Raw genomic sequence first — 23,035 nt, 5'->3', positions numbered from 1 at the left:
ATGATGAAGACGAAAACACCAATTCATGTGAATAACTTCCGGGAGGGTTTTAGCTGAGTGCTACCCAATGCCTAGGAAAGACATTGAGAGCATTAGCAGCTGCATACATATGGCTATCTAAAGCAAGAATTGTTAGCGCAAAGATATTAATAAGCAGTAATTACGCTCGAAGTCGAGCTCCGCCAAAAATAGTTTTTCTATCGACCTATTCAATGTTGCGCAGACAGGATTCGCTCTAAACATTCCGATACCCCAAACATATGTGACGGCACGATATATGTTATTCTATTCAAGTCTATACCGATCTGAAGAACACAACCAAAGTGATCGAACAACTCGCTACCTCTTATCTCTCTTGGTAATTCTCAACCAGAAATCATGTGTTATCCAGAACCCTGCGCTCCAAAGTCTTAGGGGTTTTTCTGGTTTTGCAATAGCAAAATCGTACCTGAGGAGAAGCTATTTCAGAAGTATTAGTGACATTCTTTATAATACGATGATCTTCCCGCGTACCTCGACAAAAATTTTATTCAACTCCATCAGTGCGATGTTCCTCCCCATGCAGTAAAACTTTCCATATCCAAACACGAGATCAGCCGTCGACATCATCGCTCTGTACTTCTCTTCATCATCGTCCATTGCGGCCTCAGTCCACCTTTCTGGTCTGAAAAGATGAGCGTCAGGTCCAAAAACATCTTTGGATCGGCCGATGCTACAGATGTTTTCTCCTAGCTGGGTCCCGCCGGGCAATCGGTACCCGTGAACAACGTCTCCTCCAACCGGAACTTCTTTGCTTACAATACCAGTGGATGGAGGGTAAAGGCGGAGTCCTTCGCGTATCACAGCTTGCAGATATGGCATGAATCTTGCTTCCGAGTCCTTGATTGGCGAGCTGATCATTCTCTTGGAGATGGCGGTGTCGATTTCTGCGCGAAGGGCGGCAAAAGCCGACGGGTTGGAAAGAAGAGAAAGCAGGATCATGCGGATGGCAGTCGCGGTAGTGTCAGATCCGGCAATTCTAGAGCACATCATTAGACTTATCGGCCGTAATGACATCTGTGGAAGTACTCACGTTTCCACATAAACTTCTTGGGTCAACTCTTTGCGCGTCAGGCCAGCGTTGATGAAAGACTGTATCATATCTCTCCCGGGCTTCGTATCTGGAGCCAATCTTCCATCCACAAACGTTTTGGCAAAGCTACACGATCACGTCAGCATACAAGTTAAGAAGTCTTCGAACATGAGATGCTAAACCTACCCCATAAGTGCCCCAAACCCGGCGGAATCCCCGGACTTCGGTAGGCCCAGATTAAGGGGCCAGCTATGCATGAGTGTTGCTAACCAAGGCACATTGCCCATCGTAATCATGACTGGGAAGAAGGCGTCCTTTGTGCTGACGTACTGGTACAGGTCCCGGTCTTCCTTGAGAAACCCGTACGGTGTGCCGAACCCAAGCTCGCTGATTACATCCAATGCGAAGTAAGTTGACTTGCTTGCCATGTCCATGGGTCTGAACTCCTTGGCATTTGAAATGTACTTTCGGTCAATCAGGTCAACGAAAGCGGTGATGTTCTTATCAATGCCAGCTTCGAAGCCGCCATTTTCGAGACCGGCGTACTGTGGATCATTAAGATTAAGCAAAATGATGTTGAGATTCAGAATTGTTGATGCACTTACACCAGGCCCCATTTTGCTTTTCAGATATTTGCGCTTTTCTTCGTCGCGCATCGAAAACAGGTGGTCTTCACCTGGCGTCGTCCTCCCAACCGCGTACCACTCACCCTTGACGTATTTACTCCGAGCGCCCGCAATTTTTCTGAGGGTGTCGCCGTCGCTGAACATGACAGTATTAGGCCCGATACGAACCAAAGGGCCTTTTCGCGGGTTAGTCGCGTGTCGTCAACCAGGGCAAAAAACCTTGGTTTTCATACCGTATTTCTCATGAAGCTCCATGTAGTATTCGTGGACTGATCCATTTAGCGCGGCACGCGCCATCGAGAAGCCTGTGATTCCATGCCAAAAAGGACCTGGGACGTGTGAAAGGCGATACCATGAGTACAGCTCTCGGACCAGGAGGCCGACAACTACCGCGATGGCGAAGACGAAGAATGCAGCCATCTTGAAGGTCAGAGATACTGAAGGCACATGAAAGACGAGACAGAACGCGGTTGATGAAAGAGCGAAGAGAGATTGCTGGGAGAGAAATGACGGGGGTTGAAGTCTTAGCCGTTCGAGCTAGTGCCATGGGCGAGCCATACGGAGCTCGATGCCGCTTTCGGTGCAACCCAAAACTCCAGAGCACCGAGTGTCACATTCGCCCTTGGATTGCTCAAGTGACGGCTGTTTCTAGGTGTCTGGCTGACTAACATGAGACTTGCGACGGAACCACGCGACCTGCCCGCGAGCCCAAGCTAAATCCGGCATAGTCTGCCATTTAACGCAACATACTACTCCTACTTTCGAGTTCATCACATTTCATCTGCTGATAGTGTGGAAGTCCTTTGACCGTTTTGTCCTATTGTCGCCCTGTCGTTTTTGTAGCTATTTCTGCGCACAAAGTAGCAAAATTTTATGTGGAACGAGACTTCGCGACGACTTTGTTTCCATGCAGGGTTCTTCCAGTGACCCAAACCTGCACACAACCATTCAGCCAATTAGAGATGGCCGAGAATGCTCAGGTAGCCGCAATCGTTACCGGATTGCTTGCGTGGCTGCTTGCTCGTCTTCCACTTGATCACCGTATTGACCGTACTTCTCCCCCTTGCGCCAGCCAGTCAACACAGAATCTTCTAGGTCACTTTTGCTTCGGTTTTTGAAGAGGAAATCGAAAGTCCCAGACGATTCCTCAGAGTCTGATGGTTGTGGAAACTTGCGGCAGCCATGACGGTGATAAAGGTAGAAATCGTTTTTGATTTCGTCTGCGCTGTAAGAACATCCGCAGAAGAACACTACTCGCATTTTGATGACATGAGTTGCTTTTAGTGGTGCTACATCGGCAAGCGAAAGCTAGACAGAGCCATCGCCCTTTACCAGAAAACGTATCCTGGTGGCAAGAACGATGTGTTTGCCATCACCTGGCGACCGTACTACTTGAACTATAACCCGTCATCCAAGAGCGTTTACAAGAGCCACTTAGCTGAGACCAAGTTGAGCGACATGAGCCCCGAACGTCGCGCTGCCCTGGAACAGCGCATGGAGCAGGTCGGTCGTTTCGTTGGCATCAACTTCAAGTGGGAAGGCAAGATCGGGCCCGACACCCGTGACGCGCATTGCCTAGTACGTATTGGGTGTGCTAAAAGCCCCGAAGTTGGGGATACAATAGTCGAGAAGCTTTTTGAAGCGTACCATGAGCTAGAAAGAGACATTTCTGAAAGAGAAGTGCTCCGCGATATAGCAATGGGAGCTGGCCTTGATGTCACGGAATTTAACAGAGTTTTCGATTCAGAGGCGAGTCTGAATGAAGTAGACGAGGATGAGAAGAGAGGTCGGGAGGTTTCTAGGGGCGCCGGAGTCCCAATGTTTATCGTTCAGGGTGTTTATCGAATCGAAGGTGCGCAGGATACATCGGACTTTTATGAAGCGTTTGTTCAGGTGAAGGAAACTGAATCATCAACGTCGTAGATGGATAGAACGTCTGATTCGAGCCTAAAGAATGAGTCGCGAGACTACACGTGTGAAATATATCATTGGAAATCCTTATTAGTCGGCAATATCTATGTACTCCCACGAGTTCTATGAAATACCGATAGTCTACTATACTCTTGTTGTTTCTTGCTGTATCGTTCGCAGTCATCTCGTTACTTTTTGCTTTTGTCATTTGCACTCTTTTTAGAGCTATCAAATCTGGGTTTTAGACTTTTACTGCATAGACCTCATGGTTTGTTCAAAACTTTTGTGCTCGGTTCCTTGTTTTGTGTTATGAATTTTCTGATGAACAAAAACTGCTTCTTGAGTTTCTAATGAGATATCGTACACTTTTTCCAATTTTCTTTCCAGCGATGTAAGTTGTATGATTCACAACTAAACACGATGTCGGATTAAAGTAAACCGTTATACATCTTTGGTGTTTACTAAGTAACTAGTGGGTACTCATTGGAATCGCTGTCGAGATAATAGAAGAGAACAACAGACACCTAGCACCGCTGCATCGCTCCTAAGTGATCTTGACCCTCACCCCTCTTGTGCTCACCGGCACAGGCACGGCCAAGTCATGGTCGTACTCAATCTCTCGCTTGGTTGTATCGTACAACTGCATACGCGGGACGACTCTGAGAACAATGGCTGCCAGTGCCAGATGCAATTCGGCGTAGGCCAACCTACACCAGCGTTAGTGATTTCCAACCACGATCCCGTAGAAGAAAAGAAGGCACTCACGACATTCCAAGACACTTCCGAGTCCCCTTGGAAAACGAAATGAAAGCCTTGTCCAGCTCCCTCCTCTGCTGACGATCCTCGGTCATCCACCGCTCGGGAATAAACTCGTTGGAATTCGGAAAGTAACTCTCATTGAAGTGGTTGACCATGGCACTCATCCCAACCGCATATCCACGGGGAATGAAGTAATTCAACTCCACCTCGGTCTTGGACCCCTTCGGCGTCCACTTGCCACGGTAAACCAGGTCCTCTTCGGTGGCAACCCTCGAGGTCCTAGACGCAACGCCTGGAGCCAGTCGCAGGCCTTCAGAAATAACCGCACTAAAATACGGCAGCACCTCTAACGTCGGCCAGCTGGGAAGATGCTCTGGGTCTGTGACGACGGTACGAAGCTCCTGCGTTAGCTTTTCCAGGATACCGGGTTTGGTGAGCAGGTAGAAGGTGATAACGGTAAGCGTAAAACTAGTCGTCTCAGTGCCGGCGATCATGACGACGCCGCCCTCAGCCGACAGGCGCTTAGTCGTCTTCTCCTCGGGCGGGAGGTCGGAGTCGAAGAGCTCGGCGAAGACGTTGGTGCCTTTGCCGTCGACATATCCCACACGCTTTCGCTCTCTGGCCTGTTCCACGTGCCTGGGGATGACCGTCTGGGTTCGTTTCGTTAGCTGACATGCCTCAAAGTTTTTCTTATGGGATGGAGTTGATTGACGGATCATGCTATGGTCCTTACGTTGAATGTGTCGATGAGCATCGCCGTATCTTTAGGCAGATAGTCCTTGAACCTGCATAATTGTTCGTCAGCAATGCGCCTTCATCTAAAGGAGTCTACTTGACTGACCAAGGTCCCACAAGCAAGATACCCTTGAGCCACGGGAAGAACTTGAAAACGAACATGTGGTTCAATTGCCCGTACACCGCCTCGCGGAAGTTTGGCGTCCAATCCTCCTGACTCAGAAACCCAAAAGCCTCACCAAAGCAGTAGTCCGACACGACGTCCGAAGTGAAGCAGCTGTACGCCTCCGTCAGAGGAACAACCTTATCAGGATCACCGGCTCCGGCAAGGAGCTTGTCGCAAAGCCGCTGGGCCAGGGCGTGGACTTTGGGCTCCAGCTTGAACATCTGGTTTCGTGAGAAGAACTTGTTCATGGCTCCACGGCGCCTGCGGTGGAGGTCGTGGTCTACAGTGCCAGCGATGCCTAAAGCTTGGCTAAGGACGGCGTCAGCGGACGATTAGCGGAATAGAAAGGGTGGAAGATGGAATGGCATACGCGGCCGGTAGGTTCTTGAGCTGGAACGCGTGTTTGTCGCGCTTCCTCCCATTGATGGCGTAGATTTCGTCAGTGAAGTTGGGATCGCTGCAATGCAACTCGTCAGGGTTGATGCGCACGATCGGTCCTTGGTTAGAATCAGCCGTGTGTCGGTCTTCTCTTTGCGCAGAGGGGATCGCAAACCGTAGACCTCATGCATCCGTCTAATCTCAAGAGTGTAGCGACCCTTTTTCACAAAGTCGAACCAGAACTCGTATAGATAAGATGCGGCCGCCAGCGTTGGGCCCGGGATCTTGCTGAGAGGATGGAGCGGAGACGCATTGTAGAGCGCACGCATGAATTGATATACAATCCACGCGACAACGAGGGCGCTGACGGTTCGCCAGGACAAGACGCTCACGGGAGCGACAACTTCGGCCACGGAACCCATACCGAGCGTAAGCAGAGTAGAATTATGAGCGAGCAGGCGCTCTCTGGAAACAGGGGATGCCGCTCACATAACATATCTTTTAAATGTTGACCGGAACCCCCACTCCGCGAGAGTCCTTCTGATGTAAGCCGTGCCTGTAAGCGCGACTAAACAAAGGTTGCGGCCCGGGACGTGAGGCGGAGACGTCCTGTTCCAGGTTTAGACCGGTGGGGGTATCTCCCAGAGCTGGGCACGATTTTGGGTATACTGGCCGTCAATGACGACAGCTGGATTGGGGATAATAATATTTACCTAGTAGAGAGTGGTCTGAAAATGTAGATGCAGCCGCTGCGGCACGCTCAGCGGCATGATGTGCGTGGCTCAATCGGGCAAGTGAGCGTCCATTATGAGTGCGGGAAGACGAATGATTCGTCTGAATGTGTCTTGGGTGGTTGCGCTCTTCACTAAACAAGGCGAGCGACAGGAAAAAGAAACGGGAATAAGAAATGGTGTATGTGCAATTGTCAGGCTGTCTCCCAAAGGGGTCTTATCACGTTTTTCTGGAACTGTAGGGTGACAATGATGAAACAGGATTGCAAGATGACCAGGTGCAATGAGATAAGTTGTTTTATGAATGGTCGGAAGGGGTCGATAGTGTGTAGAACTACTGTTTCCTTGACAGGCAGCCTTGTCACTTTGTCGTAAGTTGACTCATGAGGCCTGAGAGTGACCACCATGCGCTGTCAGCTTCATCGTTTTTTAGACTGTTTCGTCGGTATTCCCATCTGCTGGCAATTTGCTCCATAACTGGCCAAGCCCAGTCTGTTAGCATCGATGTGTTGTAAAGTATCAGATATATTTGAAGTGACAAATTAATATTGGTTACTTGAGCTAGGATATCCCTTTGATTAGGGGTGAACTTGTGCCCTGGTCTGGTGGTTCGATTTTCCATGCCCAGCATCGTGTTGCGAATGTCACTGATAACTAACGTCTTGTATGGAGACCGGTTGAAGCGAGATGAAGGTTCAAAGACTCGCAAGATCTGATAGGGACCAGGTAGACAACAAATCGATTGAGAGACACTTGCGTTTTTAAATGATTCCAATATGCCACAACATAGTTACCTCGCGCCAAGAAGTTGCCCTATGGAGGACAGGTTATCTCAAGATGGCTTATTCCTACGACTTATGGATGTGACTTTCCCTTTTTCAAGGTACGGTTGGGTTGATGTAAGTACACGTAGACAGCCAACACACGGGTTGCGTAAAGAACTTGTGGCTTCCATTGCTTCACAGCTGCCATTGATTAATGCAGTAAGTCTTTGTGTCATGTTCGGTTCCTCGCCGCATTTTGAGAAGCCCACGTGTCTAGGAACCAACAGCAATGTCCCTCTGAGCTGGACATGAATGGTCCCTCGCAACCAGGTACGGCGCGTCTTCGAGACAAGTTGTGAGTGAAGAGATGTTCCTCGGAGTGGTCGAGTGCGTTCATTGATTCGACTGATTGAACTGTGGCGTAAAACTCCAACCTGCTTACTAGAGAATAAAGGGACGAGGATATTGATACCCATCACGTGAGTAATTGAGGAATTGCTGCTCCAGCAATACCCTGTTGATTTCCGTGGAACCTAAGTCGCGATAACTCATTGATATTTCTATGGATATGGACGGTTAGCTTTGCAGTTTTAGGATTAACCTTGGGTTTATCAAGTTGTTGCAACCCAAATCCCGTGAAGCTCACGATCTGCGAAATGCCTTTATGGTCAAGACCCGGATGCTTCCTATCAGCTATACTATGGAAAAAGTATCTGTCTCATCAAAGGCGGCGTCTCTTGGAACAGTATTGGTTGGCGACGACGTTAGATGTGTTTTCATCGCTTATAAACACTGATACTCCTGCTGTAGTAGATTTGACGTTCAACTCCAGTACCAGGGTCCAGGTCCTGAGCAATGACCACAGAACAGTCAATGCAGTGAAGTGGAGTGTTGTTAGCTCTAAACTTGACATTTATTTCCGAAGCCTACCAAGCCTATGTTTACTGTAACATAACATCATGGATGGCAGGCAACATGTTGTGATGTTACAGCTGTTCATGACATAGGCTCCAGGGTACGTCTCAAGCAACTGGCCCAGCACTAATCACGTCTCTGAATCCAAGGAACAAAGATTGGATGCGTATTCCTTGTGACATTAAACGAGTCGTTTTACCCACTTTCTGCTCCATCCATCTATTTCACGTCGTATTACGCTATTGGTCACACATACGGTTCGCTGCCAATGGCCGAACGCTGAAGTGATGGTTCTCGCATCCAGAGTAGTCCGAGAAGATGGGGAGATGGGCTGCATAACCATCACACGGCGTCCAACTGCCTATCCGCCCACCGGTTCCAAGAAATTGGCAGCGAGGCACTCTGATAAGCTGTGGTCCAAGGTGTGTGCTCACTGCATAATCAGGCAGGCAGGTCTCCACGTGTAGACGTCCCTCGGATTTGCAGCCAATTACCTGCGGCGACGATCCACCAGCTGCGCTGCGCTGTAGTGTAAGGCACAAGTAAAAGAGGGGCACGCCAGCAGTGAACGAGCTGGTGGGTTCGCCTCTGTGTCTCTAGGTTGTCAGGAGTCAGTCACCCGCTGTTCTGGTTCAAACATATCAAAACATTTCCAGACGGCGGGAGCGCGCTAGCAAAGACAAGCATTGTGGCGTCTGTGCAGAGAAACACAAAGCGGTTCTTTATGTTTGGTGGTTAGTAGCGTCGAGAGCATTGAGACACATTGGTGCCAGTGTACCTGCTGCGCACGAGAGGCGGCGGACTTTTACGAGGTTGTGTCTCTACTGCCTTGCCGAACTCCGTGCCATTCGGCCTGTGATGCGACCATTATGTTTGTTGGTGCTTGTTGGTTTTCAGTAAAGGGAGGCAGCCTTGAAGCCGAGGAAGGGGATGCATATGGGAGATGAGGCTGGTGAGATGTGTGGTCTGATGAGAAGACGATCACTCTTCCTCCCGACGATCGTTCCTTTCTAGAAAACGGAGAAAATGGGAGTAATTCTTCCGTCCCGCCTCTGAAGAGGGGGCGATTCGGCTTGTTCACCGTACGGTGAAGGACGCGCGACCCCAAGCACGAATCGATGGTTTCCTGCCGGCCAGGACTGACAAGCTCTTGGCGGTCGGTGGGGAGATGAAGCGTGCAATCTGGACGGGTTTGGATGTCGCCCAGGCTAAAGATGGCTGGCAGTACAGTCGACAAACGGAAAGGTGGCGAGACAACATAGGATCAATGAGACAGTAACCCCCGATCAAGGGCATCGCGATGGAAGAGGACGCGGACAACGAGGGGACCGGCATACGCAAACCGAGACAGTATAAGGTGATAGTGGCAGATAGATGGAGAGACGATGGTAGATAGTACGAACAAAAGCAAATGGCGGCAACAGGAGGCAGAAAAGGTGCGAGGTGACGTCTCGGGGGTTCCGTACGACAGCGCCAGTGGGCTGTTGTCGGCCTGCGGTGGAATCGGAAGTGTGATGTTCTCAAGAGAGAGCAGAGGACTGCGGGTGCATGGCAACGTGCATGGTGGCGTTTTGGCTAGGGAGTAGCGGCATGTTTGGCCCGATCTGTTCCTGGATTCCTTCTGCTGGGTCGCCTGGCTCTAAGCTACGAAGGGCTTAGAGGAGTCGGTGGTGTTCTTTGCAGCCTGAAACCTCTGGAACCTCGGGGTTCTTGGTGCGTTCAGCTGGATGGTGTGCCGTTCCTTGACTCGGAAGAGGAGAGGCCGACAAGTCAAATTACTCAGGAGCGTTGCATGTTCGACAGCGTCACCGTCTGCCTCTGTCTCTGCTGGACACGAAAAGTCTCTGATTCGTGACGCTATGGTTGGACCAGGCAAGGGAGGCCCCGCAGGGTATAGGGAGGACGCTATTTAAAGGGGGCAAGCCCGATGCATGCTGTCGCCATCAGGCGTACCTTGACTGCAAGACGCGCAGCAGGTGGCCTGGCGTCATGTGCCGGTACTGTCTCTTGGGACCCGGCTTGGCAAACCGTTGGTGATTGAGGCGAATGGAACACGCTGTATCCGTGAAGGGAACCGGGACTCAGATTCCCCCTTTCCGGGCGGTCGTTACCGGTTCTTGGGGATTTCTTTAGGGACCCTGCGTCGAGGGATAAGGATCAATGGAACTGGAAGGAAACAAAAAAACGAAGAAAAAAGACCTACCAGTGCCGAGAGTGAGAGTGAGAGAAGGTGGGATGTGTGACAGTACACGAGTGGGTTCGATGAGGAAGCGTCATTTGGATGGAATCACGGTACGATCCGGGGATTGTAGAATTGTCGACGTCTTACGTAACATTACCTTTATCGCCAGGAACGGACCAGTTTCGCCCGATGACAGTGGACATTTCGAGAAGTGATGGACGGCAGGGACGAAAAAAGAACAGGAACAACGACGGGTAGGAACCACTCTGACGGACGGCCGAGAATGAAGCAGATTGGAAAGAGCATTGAAGGAAAGGAAGGACCACTGAAGGCGCCCGCGGGTGAGTGGCAGGCAGGCAAGCAGGCTCCAGCAGAAAAGGACGGGTGGAGATGGGATGGCGGGGCGGTCGGGCTCATCGGCGAATAAACCGAGCCACTCTCGCAGCGCACATGTGTGGCGGTGTGGAGAAGCTCATTTAACCGTATCTGCTCAGGGCCCCACCCGCTCCTCTTCTGGCTCTTTCTCCTTCGGGAAAGTCGTCCAGAAAAAAACATGTCGAGGACATCCAAGATGCCGCTGCGCCCAGGGCCAAACATTGGGACGGACGGAAGAGGGTGGGAGATTCCTGTCAGAATCCCATCATGCACCCGCGCGCACTATTGTTTATCGCCAAACCCCTCGCGCCGCGTACCCGACTCGTCTCGACCAACTGCAGTTAGTGCTGTGCCTCCCGTGTCGCCTGGCGCCGCGGTCGACGCCTCTTCATGGCACCGCGCGAGCCCTTGCCGAGTCTTCCATAGGCACCGATTCGCCTTCCCATGGGCCATCCCAATCCAGGTCGCTCCGAAGCCAAAATCCCCATCCCTTCGGCCATCCGAATGTTCGTAGAGTTCGACGAGTTCGGGCCACCCTTGGCCAGGCTGGGCGTAGTGTGCCCCAAAACGCCGGACGGCGTGGCGTTGGCAGCCCGCAGACGTCCGACGATCGCCAATAGACGAACCTCCCATGTCACCCTGCGCTGCACCACCGGCACCAACACAAACACCAGGACCAGCCAACGCCAGCCGTTCCCGACAGCCGCTGCCGTTACATCCATGCCGCATGCTTTTTGGTGTTACCTTCTAGTGCCGAAGCCATCCTGCTCCAAGCCATCTCCATGCTATGAAATGTATGCCAGCCAGCCAACACGGAACCAGTGCGATCGTCAGGGGAGGAGAGGGGGTTTCTGCCAGTCGTCGCCTACCTATCTCGCGCCTGCGAACCAGACGGGACGGGACTTTGGGATCAACCGACCAAGAACGGGCAAACGCAATGGCGACAAGAGAATTGGCACAGGGCCAAGCCAATGATAAGATTGCTCGAGGCCAGCCTCGAACCCGGTCCATCTCCCAAGAGACCTCCTGTTGTCCCCCGACCCCGGCCTCGCTTGTCGAACGCATCCACGCACCTTGCATCCCGAGCCTTTCTAGGCTTGCCAATCGCCCTGCAGCCTGTTGACAAGACACGGTTTCACTGGTCAGATCCGAGCTTCCGTCTCCATCCACCGACCTGAACGTCCGGGGTCGTTTAGGCGTGTCCGCTAGCCTTCAAGGACGGGCCGGGATGGGATGCAATCGTGGATGGGTGGGCGCTGGACGTGCACTGCTGATGCCACGCCAATGACCATGGGTTGGCCCTGCATTGGTCCCACGCTTCTCGTACCTTACGGCCCGTGGGCTGTGCTCGGCGGCGTCGCTGCCAAAGATGCAAAGGATCCGATTTAGTGATAATATCGAGAGCTGCCCGCCTGTCTTCCCGGCTCGTGGAGAATTGCTCTCCCCATCCCCTCTCCGCCAGTCTGGGCTTCCTTCGTTTAGAGCCAAAACCACAACTTCACACGGCCATCCGCCCGTGAAGACAAGCCATTCGCAATGGCTTTCAAGACGTGGTTGTTGACGGCCCTCGTTGGTCTTGCCAACGGCCTGGCCTCAACCGACACCATCACTTGGGGAGGCGACAATTCGCGAGCCGGGTACCAGACGTAAGTTGCGCGATCCATTCATTAGCCATCACTCTCACCTCATACTCCGTCTCTCCCCCGGTGCCGATCGTTGTCTCGTCGCAATGGCACCGCTCCGCTCGGCGGGGAATCAATCAATCTTGGAGAACAGCAACTGACGCGACACCGCAACATGAAGAAACCACAACATGGACCCCTCCGTCGTGGGGAGCTCCCAGTTCGGCCAGCTCTTCCGCACGCTTCTCCCGGGTAGATACGGCAACGTCCCCGAGCAGATCTTCTCTCAGCCACTCGTTTACACGCCCGACGGCGACGACACTCAATACGTCTACGTCGCGACAACACAGAATAATGTCTATAAACTTAATGCAAAGACGGGTGCCATTGTCGCATCCCGCAACCTCCACCTTCCTTTCCTTACCGCCGACCTGTCCGGCTGCTACGATATCCAGCCTCACGTTGGAGTTACTGCTACCGGAGTCATCGATCCTTCCACCAACACTCTTTACCTCACGGCCAAGACGTATGCCGACCAGACCCAGCCGAACGTGGCCCAAGGCCGACCTGCTGGACGCTACTACATCCATGCACTGGATGTGAACGACCTCAGCGATCGTCCTAATTTCCCCGTCGACCTGGAGGGCACCGTCGCGAGGAACAACCCGATCCGATCCTTCAACGGAGGCATCCACCACCAACGGCCTGCTCTGCTCCATGTTGGCAACTACGTGTACGCCGGCTTTGCTTCTCACTGTGTGCAGTACAACTTCACTGGCTGGGTCATCGGTTGGGACAAGACGACGGGCAACATCGTCGAGCGCTTCGCTACCCAGGGTGACGGCGTTCCCGCTAATATCGAGGGCGCGGGCATCTGGATGTCAGGTGGCGGCCTGTCTTCTGACGATGCCGGCTCCATGTTCTACGCCACCGGTAATGGCTACGCCTCCCAGCTCAGCACCATCCCCGTCAATGGCCGCGAGCCCCCGTCCGCCCTGGAAGAGGCTGCTGTCCACATGACCATCAACGAAGACGGCAGTTTATCTCTAGTAGACTTTTTCATGCCCTGGGAGAAGCAAGCTTTGGACGGCGCCGACAAAGATTTGGGAACCAGTCCTCTACAGATTCTACCGAGCACCTTCTCCTGCGGCGACGTTCGCCGTATTGGTGTGGTGACCGGAAAGAGCGGCAAGACCTACTGGCTCAACCTCGATGACTTGGGCGGCTACCGTAATGGCGCCAATGGCCTGGATAATGTAATTCAGGTTTACCAGAACGAGAACTCTGTGTACGCCGGCGCAGGCGTATACCCCGGCGAGGGTGGTTACATCTACATCAATGGTGAGAAACGAGATCCATCAGCTCTTCCAAAACAATCACTAACCTTCAAAAGTCATCCAGTATCCCACCCACGTCTTCAAATTCTCCTGCGATGCTGGAGTACCCTCCTTCACCAAGGTCGCCGACAGCCCGATGAACAACGCCTACATCCTCGGTGTTAGTCACGGCACCGTCACGACCCTCAATGGCCAACCCGGCACCGGCCTTCTCTGGACCACTGATGTCCAAGGCTCGCAACTCAAGATCTTCGAGGCCGTTCCCAAGGACGGCTACCTGAATCTGATCAACTCTTTTAGCGTCCCAGCCACCACCAAGTTCACGAGAGCCGTCTTCGGAGATGGTATCATGTACCAAGGCACGACTCAGGGCTACATTTACGCTTTCGGTTCGCCCGTCACGACTCCCGTCAACTGCACCTCTGCCAATGAGTTTGGCACCGTCGACATTGGTTCGGAGAGTCAGCCACGCACCATCACCTGCACCGCCGTGATTGGTGTCACTGTTGGTGACGTCGGTTTGGATGCAACTGAAGGCTTTACACTCTCCGAGGTCCCCACGCTTCCTCTGACGTTGGCCGTCGGCCAAAAGTTCACCGTTAGCGCCGTGTTCAAGCCAACTACTGTTGGCCTGGTTTCTTCCGACATCATCGTCAATACTACCAACACCGTCGCGGGCTACAGCCAGGGCACTCACGTCAGACTGACTGGTACTGGTGAAAGCGCCGACCCCTTGCTGTCCGTCACGCCTCCCACAATCACTTTCCAGGGCGTCATTGCTGGGCAAGGAGGTGGCACCGATGAGAGTGTCATCTTGTCGAACCAGGGTAACTCGGCGTTGTCCATCACCGATGTCCAATTCTCCACGACCAGCGCCGAGGGCCCTTTCACTAGCTGGGACAAATCAACAGGCAGTCTCACTGTCGGCAAGTTTACCCTTACCAATGTTCCCACTACAATTCCTGCCAACACGGCCGTCACTATTCGCATTGCTTTCGACTCTTCAACCAGCGGCACTTTCGGGGCTTATCTTAAGGTTGCCTCCGACGGTGGAACCCAGGCCTTCACCATTGCAGGTTCTGCAGGTCCTGCTCCTGTGGCTCTTGTCGAATTCCAAACACCAGATGGCACTGGGTGGGTCGAGTATGATGCAAACAATAACTTCACCTTTGGCAACGTCACCGAGAACAGCTCCAGAGCTCTCAAGTTCCGCATCACAAACAATGGCGGCGAGGGCGCTGTCAAGCTTTCCCTCACCGTCTCGAAGCCGCCCTTTGGCATCTCTGGTATCATACAGGCTGCCAACCTGGTGGATCTTGCGGAGGGCACAGTTCTTGGCCCCGGCGAGAGCGCTACTGCCACCATGATCTGCACGGTGCCCAAGACTCAATGGAACACCGACCCCTACACTGGTGTTGCGCCTTGGACAATGAACACCAACGACCCCAACTTCGACAAGCATTTCTTCAACTTTGAGTGCACTGCCGTTGCCGAGCAAGCGCCCCCTCTTCTGCCCAACGGCCAAGGCAAATTGCGCTACATCGGCTGCTATAGGGAGAACAACCCAGGTCGTCAGCTCTCGAACCAGTTGTACGGTAACGCCGCAAACACGAACGCCATGTGTATCGCTGCTTGCGCAGAGAAGGGCTACGTTTTCTGTGGCACGCAGTACCACACTGAGTGCTGGGGTGGCCCGACGATTCCCGTCGAAAAGGTTGATGACCGCAACTGCAACTTCGATTGTGGTGGCGATCTCAACCAGATTTGCGGTGGTAACGGGTTTGGTGAGAATGAGGGCACTGGCGCTTATATCTCGGTTTTTGCCGACTCGGTACAATGGGATGGGAACACCACCACGCCTGCTCCGAGCCCCGACCCGGCGGGTCCTGAAGTCAACCCTGGCGTTGGACAATATGTGAGCCAGGGATGTTACACCGAGGGTACCAACGAGCGCGCGTTGCCCTATCTCATTGCAACCGAGGAGAAGACTGTCAGCCAGTGTATTGGGGTCTGTTCTGCAGGCAGATACACGTACGCCGGATTGGAGTACGGCGGAGAGGTAAGCAGCTTGGTGACATTCTGTCTTTGACAAGAAAGAGCTAACTTTATCCTAGTGTTGGTGTGGAAACGTCCTCGCGAACACCTCTATTTCTGCCAAGGCCGCTGAATGCAGCATGCCATGTGCAGACAACAGCACTGAGTACTGTGGTGGATCATCCAGACTCAACCTGTACAAGCTTGAAGGCGACCTGCCCGCGACAACCTCCAGCAGCGCCGTCCCGACCGGCACTGAGACCTCGACTGCTCCCACCGCCACCGTTCCTCCCACGAACGAACGAGTTGGTGACTGGCTCTCACATGGCTGCTATACTGAAGGTGAGGGCGTCCGCGCTCTGCCGGCCCGCATGTATGCCAACGACTCCTTGACTCTTGAGGTGTGCGGTGCTTTCTGTCAGGGTACCAAGTACTTTGGCACGGAATACGGCCGCGAGTGCTGGTGTGGCGACGAATTTGGCACTGGAAGCATCCTCGCCGTGAACCAGAAAGACTGTTCCTTCCCTTGCGGTGGCGACAGCACGCAGTTCTGTGGTGGTAGTAACAGACTGAATGTCTACATGTACTCGCCCGAGGAAGCCAGCGCGGACTTGAAGTCTTCAACAGCGGCTGCTACCACAACGACTTTCTCGTCGTTGGTGGTCCCCACTAATGGAACCGCAACCGCAACCGCCGCCGCTACAACCAGTGAGACTCTGTCTGAGAATACCGGTTCACAAACTGCGGTCACTGTGAGCCGCACGGTAGAAGTATCTACAACTGCCTCCTTTACACCATCAAACTCTACCATCACTAACGGCTTCGTAACTGCGGAGGCTGCAACATCCACTCTTTCCGCGAGCAACTCCACCACCTCTTCGACGGTAGAGTCTGTAAGCAGTTCATCCACTCTTTCTGCTGCGAGCCTATCGGCTACTTCATCAACTGCCGCCTCGCCATCATCCAGCGTCCTTTCCGCTACTACTTCCTCTGCAGCCACCACTACATCGGCCCCAGCCACTTCCACCTCCACGACCACCACTTCCTCTTCGTCTGCTACCTCCACGCCGACCGGTCCCGTCATTTCGCCCGGCAATGAAAACTTTACTTACTACGGCTGCTTCTCCGAGCCTGAAGTTGGCCGTCTCCTCCCGACCCAGATTATCAACCAGGTCAACATGACCATCGACATGTGTCTGAGCGCCTGCTACGATAAGAACTACGCGGGTGTCGAGTATGGCCGTGAGTGTTGGTGCGGCAACTCGTTGAACCTGGGCGGCGCCGACGAGAGCAAGCCGGCGGCCAATGTGACGGGCACCGAGTGCTCCTTCACATGCCCCGGGAACAGCACCGAATTCTGCGGTGCCGGCGTACGGTTGAGTCTGTACATACTTACCGAGGAGCTTGAGCGGCTGGAAAAGTCGAACGCAACGGTTGCGTTGAAGTACTGAGCAAAAATGGAGTAAAACACGTCTCTTCTTACGTATCTATAGGGGACTAGGGTCACGAGGCTGCACGGATACGGATGAAGCCTCTTCCAATATATACAATTTGATACCTATTTGACTAAACCGGTTCTACCGTCAAGTTTTTTGTGAATGTCAAGACTGTCTTATATGAGGCGACGTCGCCGGGGGCGCGGTCTGCTTTGGCGACAACATCAGTTCAATTTTGAATTGTTCTGATCACCTTGTCGTACGTGAATGCTTGGTTTTGATGATCTGGGACTTGTCCGCTGATCCTTTCGGCCGCGTCGCTAGAGGGAAGAAAGCGGGCTGCAAGTAGGCTGGGTGTGAGATGCTCCAGATCGTAACGTCGGGTTCTTGAACGCTGTATGATTGATGGAAATTAGTCGATGTTTCGAAGGATTTTGGAGCTTCTTTCCGCCTACGCACTGCGCGGCGTAATGCTTGTCGAATACTTGCTGACCACCCGTGGCGTCACCCCGCACGCATCGTCACCAGCAACGTGGTTCGCGAACAAGACGCGCGTATGCGGCGTGCGTAAGAAGCATAGAATGTGTCCAAACAAGATGGGTTAGGCCTTGGCGCGGAGATCGTGCAGCGCATAAGGGTTGAGCGTAGTTTCTTAAACCCTCCGTACTGTCAATTCCAACAAATGCCAGGAACTCTAAGCTCGAGAGAATAATCAGGTGATAAATTCCAAATCAAATCCATCATGTCCTTCGAAAAGCTCGCAGACATTTTCGCGCGGCAGACCGACCCGCCATCCACACCCGGAGAGTTCCTTTTGGCTCTCGGCACACCATCCGTCTCTATCGCCGTCCTGGACAAGGGCAGCATCGAAGCGAGATGCTTCTCGACCGTTGGCGACAATGAAGCGACTCTTTTCCAGGCCGCCAGTATCTCCAAGCCTATCGCTGGCACCGCCGTCATGAGACTCGTCAGTCAGGGCAGGCTGTCCCTGGACGACAAGCTCCTCCACGTCCTCCCCGACGAGCTGTTCAAGAACTTGGGACCGCCCGAGATCCTGCGACAGATCACCCTTCGCCACCTCCTCAGTCACACAGCCGGGTTCCGTACCTCGAGCTACACAGGCTACGCCGAGAACATGCCCTCGGCGCTGGACACACTCCTCGACAGGAACGGTGGCCACAACCTCCCCGAGAAGCTCACCACGTTTCCGGGACAGCAGTTCGCCTACTGCGGAGGCAACTTTGCTATGCTGCAACTCATCTTGGAGAAGGTCTTTGAGAGGCCTTTCACAGAGCTCGTTAGGGAGCAAGTGTTTGATCCCCTCGGAATGTTGAGCTCGAGCTATGCGATGCCGGAACATGACGATGAGGGCAACTACGCGAGGTCTTGGTGGACGGGTAAAGAGCCCCACGGCACACCATGGCACCATCATCCCGAATTCGCATCCGGCGGGGTATGGACCACTCCGGCCGACCTGCTCAGACTCATACACGCCGTGCAGAAATCCCTTGGTCCAGACACCCCAGAGACAGAGAGATTCATTCCTCGGGAGCTAGCCAAGGAGATGCTGACCGAAGTCAAGGGCGGCATGGCTCTGTCGTGGATGGTGTCGCGGAAGAAGGGTCACGCTTTCGGACACTGGGGCGGGAATAACCCGTCGTTCCGCTGCTACGCTGTTGGGTTCGCAGACACCACCGGCACTGTCGGCGATAGAGACCTCGAAGACGGGTGCGGAGTCGCCGTCATGACAAACGGGTGGGAGGGACAGCACGCGTGCGCAAAGGTTGTGCACGCGGTCGCGCACCTCAAAGGTTGGCCGCACATTGGGACGCTAGAGAATGTGCAAGAACTCGCCGTCCCCATCAAGGATTCCTCCCAACAAGTTGACGAGAGGTGGGAAGAGTGGATCGGCGAGTGGTCGAACGGCTGGAAGATTGAAAAGGACAACAACGGCGCACCGAGGGCGAGGTTTGGGGACCTGGAAGCATTGGCGCTTGTTCCGGCTGCGCTCCCGGCGGAGCGCGGGGAGAACGGTCCCTCGATTGACTTTCTGGTCGGAGATCTGTCCGTCATGCTGCGGCTTCATGGGCCCAAAGAGGCGCGGACTGTCGAGATATGGAACGGGCTGACATTTCGGGCGGACGTGTTGGAGAGAGTGTAAGAAGGTCCACGTCTTGATAGGGATGGATTTCGAATTTCAATACCACTGATTTGCAGTTCGTGCTTCTACCTCCATTGCCCGGAACGATAGACGTACAGGACGATGTAATGTATGGTAATCATTCACAAAGCTGGTATCCGTTGCTACCCGTGTTGAGCTTCTCTCTGCGGTTATCCTAACCACCACTAGGCCCATATGGATATAGGATGCAAAGGCTGTCAGATGAGTTTGCCTTTAGAACAGTTTGTGAATGATAGAGTTTTGCTATAAAAGCTGTGCCAAATGACAATTCAGGAGGATGATACAGGAGAACGCGTCTCGATGGTGTCCTTATCTTCGCCACTATCTGTTTACTGCGCAAGCGACCTTGGCGGGCCATCTGGCCGCACCTAAGACTCATAGGGGCAGAGACCCTTCTTCTTCAGACGATATACTTCCAGCCCGCCACCCCCTCCTTCGGCTAGAGCCGTCTCTACATATCACCCCGATCGACTTCCCAGGCTCCACGCCGTCGGCAGAATGCGCGTCTTCGACATGATTGGCGGAGTCGAACGCGGCGAAGTTCCTCCAGAAGCCTTCTTCGAGCACCGGCGTCACGGCGAGGAGCAAACGCAGGACCGGACCGAGGCGAGAGCCATCAGGAAGACGTACGTGCCGGCGTACTGCCCCTCGTTGCCCGGCGTCCACGCGTCCGAGTAGAGCGGCGTCCGGACCGCCTCGAAGAACGTCATGACCATGTCGGCCATGGACATGGAAATGCTGCCGTCTGACTTGTATCCCGAGGCCGCAATGGTGGATGTTACCATTGTTACGGCTGTTGTCGTCGCATGCTCTATATCTATCGTGGACTGGAGCCACTCGCGTCTTCTATTGGAATCTGATACAAGAACATGTCAAGAATCGGCACACTAGTATCTCTAGTGACAAGCATCTGATTGAGGCTGAATAGATTATTTTACTGTCGACAAAACTATTAGATCTAGGGGTTAAGTAGGTTAACAAGATGTAGCCAGTATGACAGTAGGAAACATTTGTCCACGCAATGGCATTATAATCCCAGTAAGATTTGCCCTTCAAATAGAATCCATAAAGAACATTATAATCTTGGCATCAGTCCCTGCCAAATCAAACGTGTCAAAGTCAAACTTCGCTAACAGCCATACCGAAACCTCACCCATGCCTCTCATCCTGATAACGGAACCCCCTTCTGAATCGCAGGTGAGCTGCGCCGTGGCCGTGGTAGTGGTCGTGCCGCCCGGTCTCCACGGGCACACCCATCACAATCTTCGCGCGCTCGGCGTCCGGGTGAGCCACGGCCGACGGCCGTGACCCCCCCAAGGCCTCCGTGGGCCATGTATCCAAGTTCGTCGACGGCACAGTCGCCAGCGTTGTGCCCGCGGCTGGAATCACCACACCGCTCCCGCCAAAAGCCTTGGACTCTCTGCTGCAAGAGAGGTCCTCGCACTCTATCATCTTGACGCTGTCCCGGAGCTCCTACTCCGTGAGGCGATAGAACGAGTTGGCCCCGCGCAGCGCGAGCTCACCATCCCCAAGGATAGTCACCTCTAGGATATCGTCAGTGATTTACTCAGAGCGCATCCAAAGCCACATCCCCAGCTCAGGGAGATCTTCGCCGGGGAAGTCTCTCTGGAACTTGCGGCCCTCGCATCCTGGTACACCGCCTCCGATGGTGCGAGACGGTACCTTGGTCTCATGGCCTTGTCCGCGGCAGCGATGACGTCTGGGTCGTACCACTTGTCCTCCGTTAGGATGGCGTAGCCCGGGTCGTTGGTGGTAAAGTCCAGAGGCCAGCACGGGTTCTGGTAAAGGCCCAAATCGCTCAGCGTGTCCGGCGATTAGCAGTGGATCCCACAAGCGAATTCGGCCCTGTACGTACTCATTTTTAAGTATAAGTACGAATCCCTCCCCGTTGAAGAGCTGCTGCGTTGGTTCATCTATCTGCACAAATATATGTCCCCGCTCTCCCGCAACATGGTAGAGCCTTCATACCCGAGGAACGAGCTCGTCTCAGAGCTCACGTCTTACTATGAATTCCTGACGCAGCTCTACCTGCCCCCTGAAGTCGTCCGATACCCCCCGAGGGTGGCTGGAAGCATATCACACCCGAGTTCGTTGACTCCTTCTGCCTCGGCAAGAACGACACCGTAGCGGACCTAATGAAGCATATTCCCTACGTCCGCCGCACTAAGGAGGACGACTGGGAGCCGTGGATGGTATATGAGAGCGCCACTGCTGTCGACTTTACTGGTGACCTTGTCCTGAGCCTGCCTACTAAGTACGCTAACGAGTTCCTCTTTGAGCCTGAGGGGGGCCACATTTCGGACATCCCGCCCCATGTGTTTGTTTATGCAACTATTCCCTCTGGCCGCGACGGTCATTATATCTTTATTGACACAAAGCGCGGCACAATTGTCCTCGCAGATCCGCAGACCGGTCCAAACCCGACCAGATTATCAGATCCTGTAAGCCTCTAACAACGCAACTTAACTCCCCTCACCGGTTTATCTTAGTCTCTTTTGTCTGAACACTCTGCTGATCTCACGATATACAGGAAGCGCCGGATGAAGAAGCCTGGCGCAGGTTAGAGACCTATACGTTTCACGAGTTCTTCGCTATGGTCAAGGAAAAGTTCAGGAAGTTTGAGGTAGTTCGTGCATCTCTATGCTAAATGCTGTCATTTTTTTTAAGTACTTTATGCTAATCACGATATAGACTGCCTTGAATAGAAAACATGTACATTTACTAGCCCGAATACGCCCCAGGCGCAGATATAGCGCGAAGAGAACGTCTTCACGGAACGTTACAACAGGGAGAGGTGTATGGACAGACTGGACGAGTACCAGAAGCAGAAGGATCGGGCGAATCGGGAGGCTCGAGGAGAGAAAGAGCTGCCGATGCCTCCCCCCGAGACATACCTATGATTCAGGCGTCCCTTCGGAAACTGTATCCCGATATCAGGTTTGTTGATGACAAAAGCCTAGACATGCTGGCAAAAAGTCTTAAGTAGTGGAACGGGGCAGGGTTTCCTGTTCCTAAAAGGGTCGTCTTTGCGCTGTTTTCCCATTGTTTCTTAGCTAAGCAGGGTCTGATCAGGGGTATGGATACCTCTCAGCAGGGAGATCTCAGGTCAGATTCAAGCACACACAGATCTTCTTGATCAATCCTTTCTGTCTTTTGTGATGACCAACAACCTGATCATACCCTACACAAGAACCTTGGGAGCCTCTACTTCGTCCATCGCGTTGCGGCTAGGCTTGATCAGGTCAGGTGTGACCTGATTAAGACAGCTGATTCGTGACTGGCCGAAGGCATCTTGCGTAGCTAACTAGCTATGGTGGGTGGTTGTTGTTGTTTACCGCACCGCACCCCTCCTTATGATCCTGACAACCCTACACGCTTTCAGTAGCCATAAGAAACAAGAGATAAAACACAAAGACACGATCAATGCTACCGCTATCTGCCATCTCTTATCTTACTTAACCTGCGGCTTTTTTGTGTCCTCGAAGAACATATACTGCGTCTATAGATTTACTGTTAAATGAATGCAACTTTCTCTATCTTTTTGGCTTCAATATGTCCCCATATGGGAAGGCTTCGCACGAGCGATGTTTGCATGGTTGTTTGCTGCGTCCTTTTAGATCCTGGCTCTTGTTTAATTATAGCTTATTTTCATTCTATCTTGCTCTTGTAATGCACTATAGCATTGGTGCGTTGTATTGTTTGCAGTAGTTAGAAGTCGTTGATATTATGATAGGGCAACCCGGCTTAGTCTAAGAGACTAAGGAGACCTTAAATAGTTGCGAGATGGAT

General features: G+C 53.0%; 10 protein-coding genes across 10 annotated transcripts; 6 read left to right on the top strand and 4 right to left on the bottom strand.

Moving 5' to 3' along the window:
- Positions 1–486: 486 nt before the first annotated feature.
- Positions 487–2,118, bottom strand: ColSpa_01325 (cytochrome P450 monooxygenase lolP1; the record flags this gene model as incomplete). The annotated part of the gene is made up of 5 exons (XM_049267537.1): positions 487–1,018; positions 1,073–1,198; positions 1,259–1,617; positions 1,678–1,874; positions 1,932–2,118. 5 exons carry the CDS (start codon positions 2,116–2,118, stop codon positions 487–489), a joined length of 1,401 nt encoding a protein of 466 aa, XP_049123494.1.
- A 762-nt stretch (positions 2,119–2,880) lies between these two features.
- On the top strand, positions 2,881–3,621 carry ColSpa_01324 (uncharacterized protein; the record flags this gene model as incomplete). The annotated part of the gene is made up of 2 exons (XM_049267536.1): positions 2,881–2,925; positions 2,983–3,621. 2 exons carry the CDS (start codon positions 2,881–2,883, stop codon positions 3,619–3,621), a joined length of 684 nt encoding a protein of 227 aa, XP_049123493.1.
- Positions 3,622–4,153: 532 nt separating this feature from the next.
- ColSpa_01323 (cytochrome P450 monooxygenase sdnE) lies at positions 4,154–6,069 on the bottom strand (the record flags this gene model as incomplete). Its single annotated transcript, XM_049267535.1, has 6 exons — positions 4,154–4,316; positions 4,375–5,018; positions 5,102–5,153; positions 5,210–5,578; positions 5,640–5,766; positions 5,823–6,069. 6 exons carry the CDS (start codon positions 6,067–6,069, stop codon positions 4,154–4,156), a joined length of 1,602 nt encoding a protein of 533 aa, XP_049123492.1.
- Positions 6,070–10,955: 4,886 nt separating this feature from the next.
- ColSpa_01322 (uncharacterized protein) lies at positions 10,956–11,336 on the bottom strand (the record flags this gene model as incomplete). Its single annotated transcript, XM_049267534.1, has 1 exon — positions 10,956–11,336. The coding sequence occupies one exon, from the start codon at positions 11,334–11,336 to the stop codon at positions 10,956–10,958; it is 381 nt and encodes a 126-aa protein (XP_049123491.1).
- Positions 11,337–12,150: 814 nt separating this feature from the next.
- On the top strand, positions 12,151–12,397 carry ColSpa_01321 (uncharacterized protein; the record flags this gene model as incomplete). Its single annotated transcript, XM_049267533.1, has 2 exons — positions 12,151–12,260; positions 12,286–12,397. The coding sequence occupies 2 exons, from the start codon at positions 12,151–12,153 to the stop codon at positions 12,395–12,397; spliced, it is 222 nt and encodes a 73-aa protein (XP_049123490.1).
- A 30-nt stretch (positions 12,398–12,427) lies between these two features.
- Positions 12,428–17,058, top strand: ColSpa_01320 (WSC domain-containing protein; the record flags this gene model as incomplete). The annotated part of the gene is made up of 3 exons (XM_049267532.1): positions 12,428–13,577; positions 13,630–15,632; positions 15,688–17,058. 3 exons carry the CDS (start codon positions 12,428–12,430, stop codon positions 17,056–17,058), a joined length of 4,524 nt encoding a protein of 1,507 aa, XP_049123489.1.
- A 727-nt stretch (positions 17,059–17,785) lies between these two features.
- On the top strand, positions 17,786–19,204 carry ColSpa_01319 (penicillin-binding protein 4; the record flags this gene model as incomplete). The annotated part of the gene is made up of 1 exon (XM_049267531.1): positions 17,786–19,204. The coding sequence occupies one exon, from the start codon at positions 17,786–17,788 to the stop codon at positions 19,202–19,204; it is 1,419 nt and encodes a 472-aa protein (XP_049123488.1).
- A 593-nt stretch (positions 19,205–19,797) lies between these two features.
- Positions 19,798–20,010, bottom strand: ColSpa_01318 (uncharacterized protein; the record flags this gene model as incomplete). The annotated part of the gene is made up of 1 exon (XM_049267530.1): positions 19,798–20,010. The coding sequence occupies one exon, from the start codon at positions 20,008–20,010 to the stop codon at positions 19,798–19,800; it is 213 nt and encodes a 70-aa protein (XP_049123487.1).
- A 370-nt stretch (positions 20,011–20,380) lies between these two features.
- Positions 20,381–20,983, top strand: ColSpa_01317 (uncharacterized protein; the record flags this gene model as incomplete). Its single annotated transcript, XM_049267529.1, has 3 exons — positions 20,381–20,509; positions 20,544–20,705; positions 20,822–20,983. The coding sequence occupies 3 exons, from the start codon at positions 20,381–20,383 to the stop codon at positions 20,981–20,983; spliced, it is 453 nt and encodes a 150-aa protein (XP_049123486.1).
- A 213-nt stretch (positions 20,984–21,196) lies between these two features.
- ColSpa_01316 (uncharacterized protein) lies at positions 21,197–22,146 on the top strand (the record flags this gene model as incomplete). Its single annotated transcript, XM_049267528.1, is given in 4 exon segments — positions 21,197–21,289; positions 21,307–21,687; positions 21,777–21,872; positions 22,000–22,146. The coding sequence occupies 4 exon segments, from the start codon at positions 21,197–21,199 to the stop codon at positions 22,144–22,146; spliced, it is 717 nt and encodes a 238-aa protein (XP_049123485.1).
- Positions 22,147–23,035: the final 889 nt, after the last annotated feature.

The sequence above is a fragment of the Colletotrichum spaethianum genome, assembly GCF_022836535.1.
Source record: "Colletotrichum spaethianum MAFF 239500 DNA, contig02, whole genome shotgun sequence".
In the NCBI taxonomy this organism is placed as follows: Eukaryota; Fungi; Ascomycota; class Sordariomycetes; order Glomerellales; family Glomerellaceae; genus Colletotrichum; species Colletotrichum spaethianum.
The sequence above is the reverse complement of the archived record's forward strand: the minus strand, read 5'-3'. Positions and strand labels throughout refer to the sequence as shown.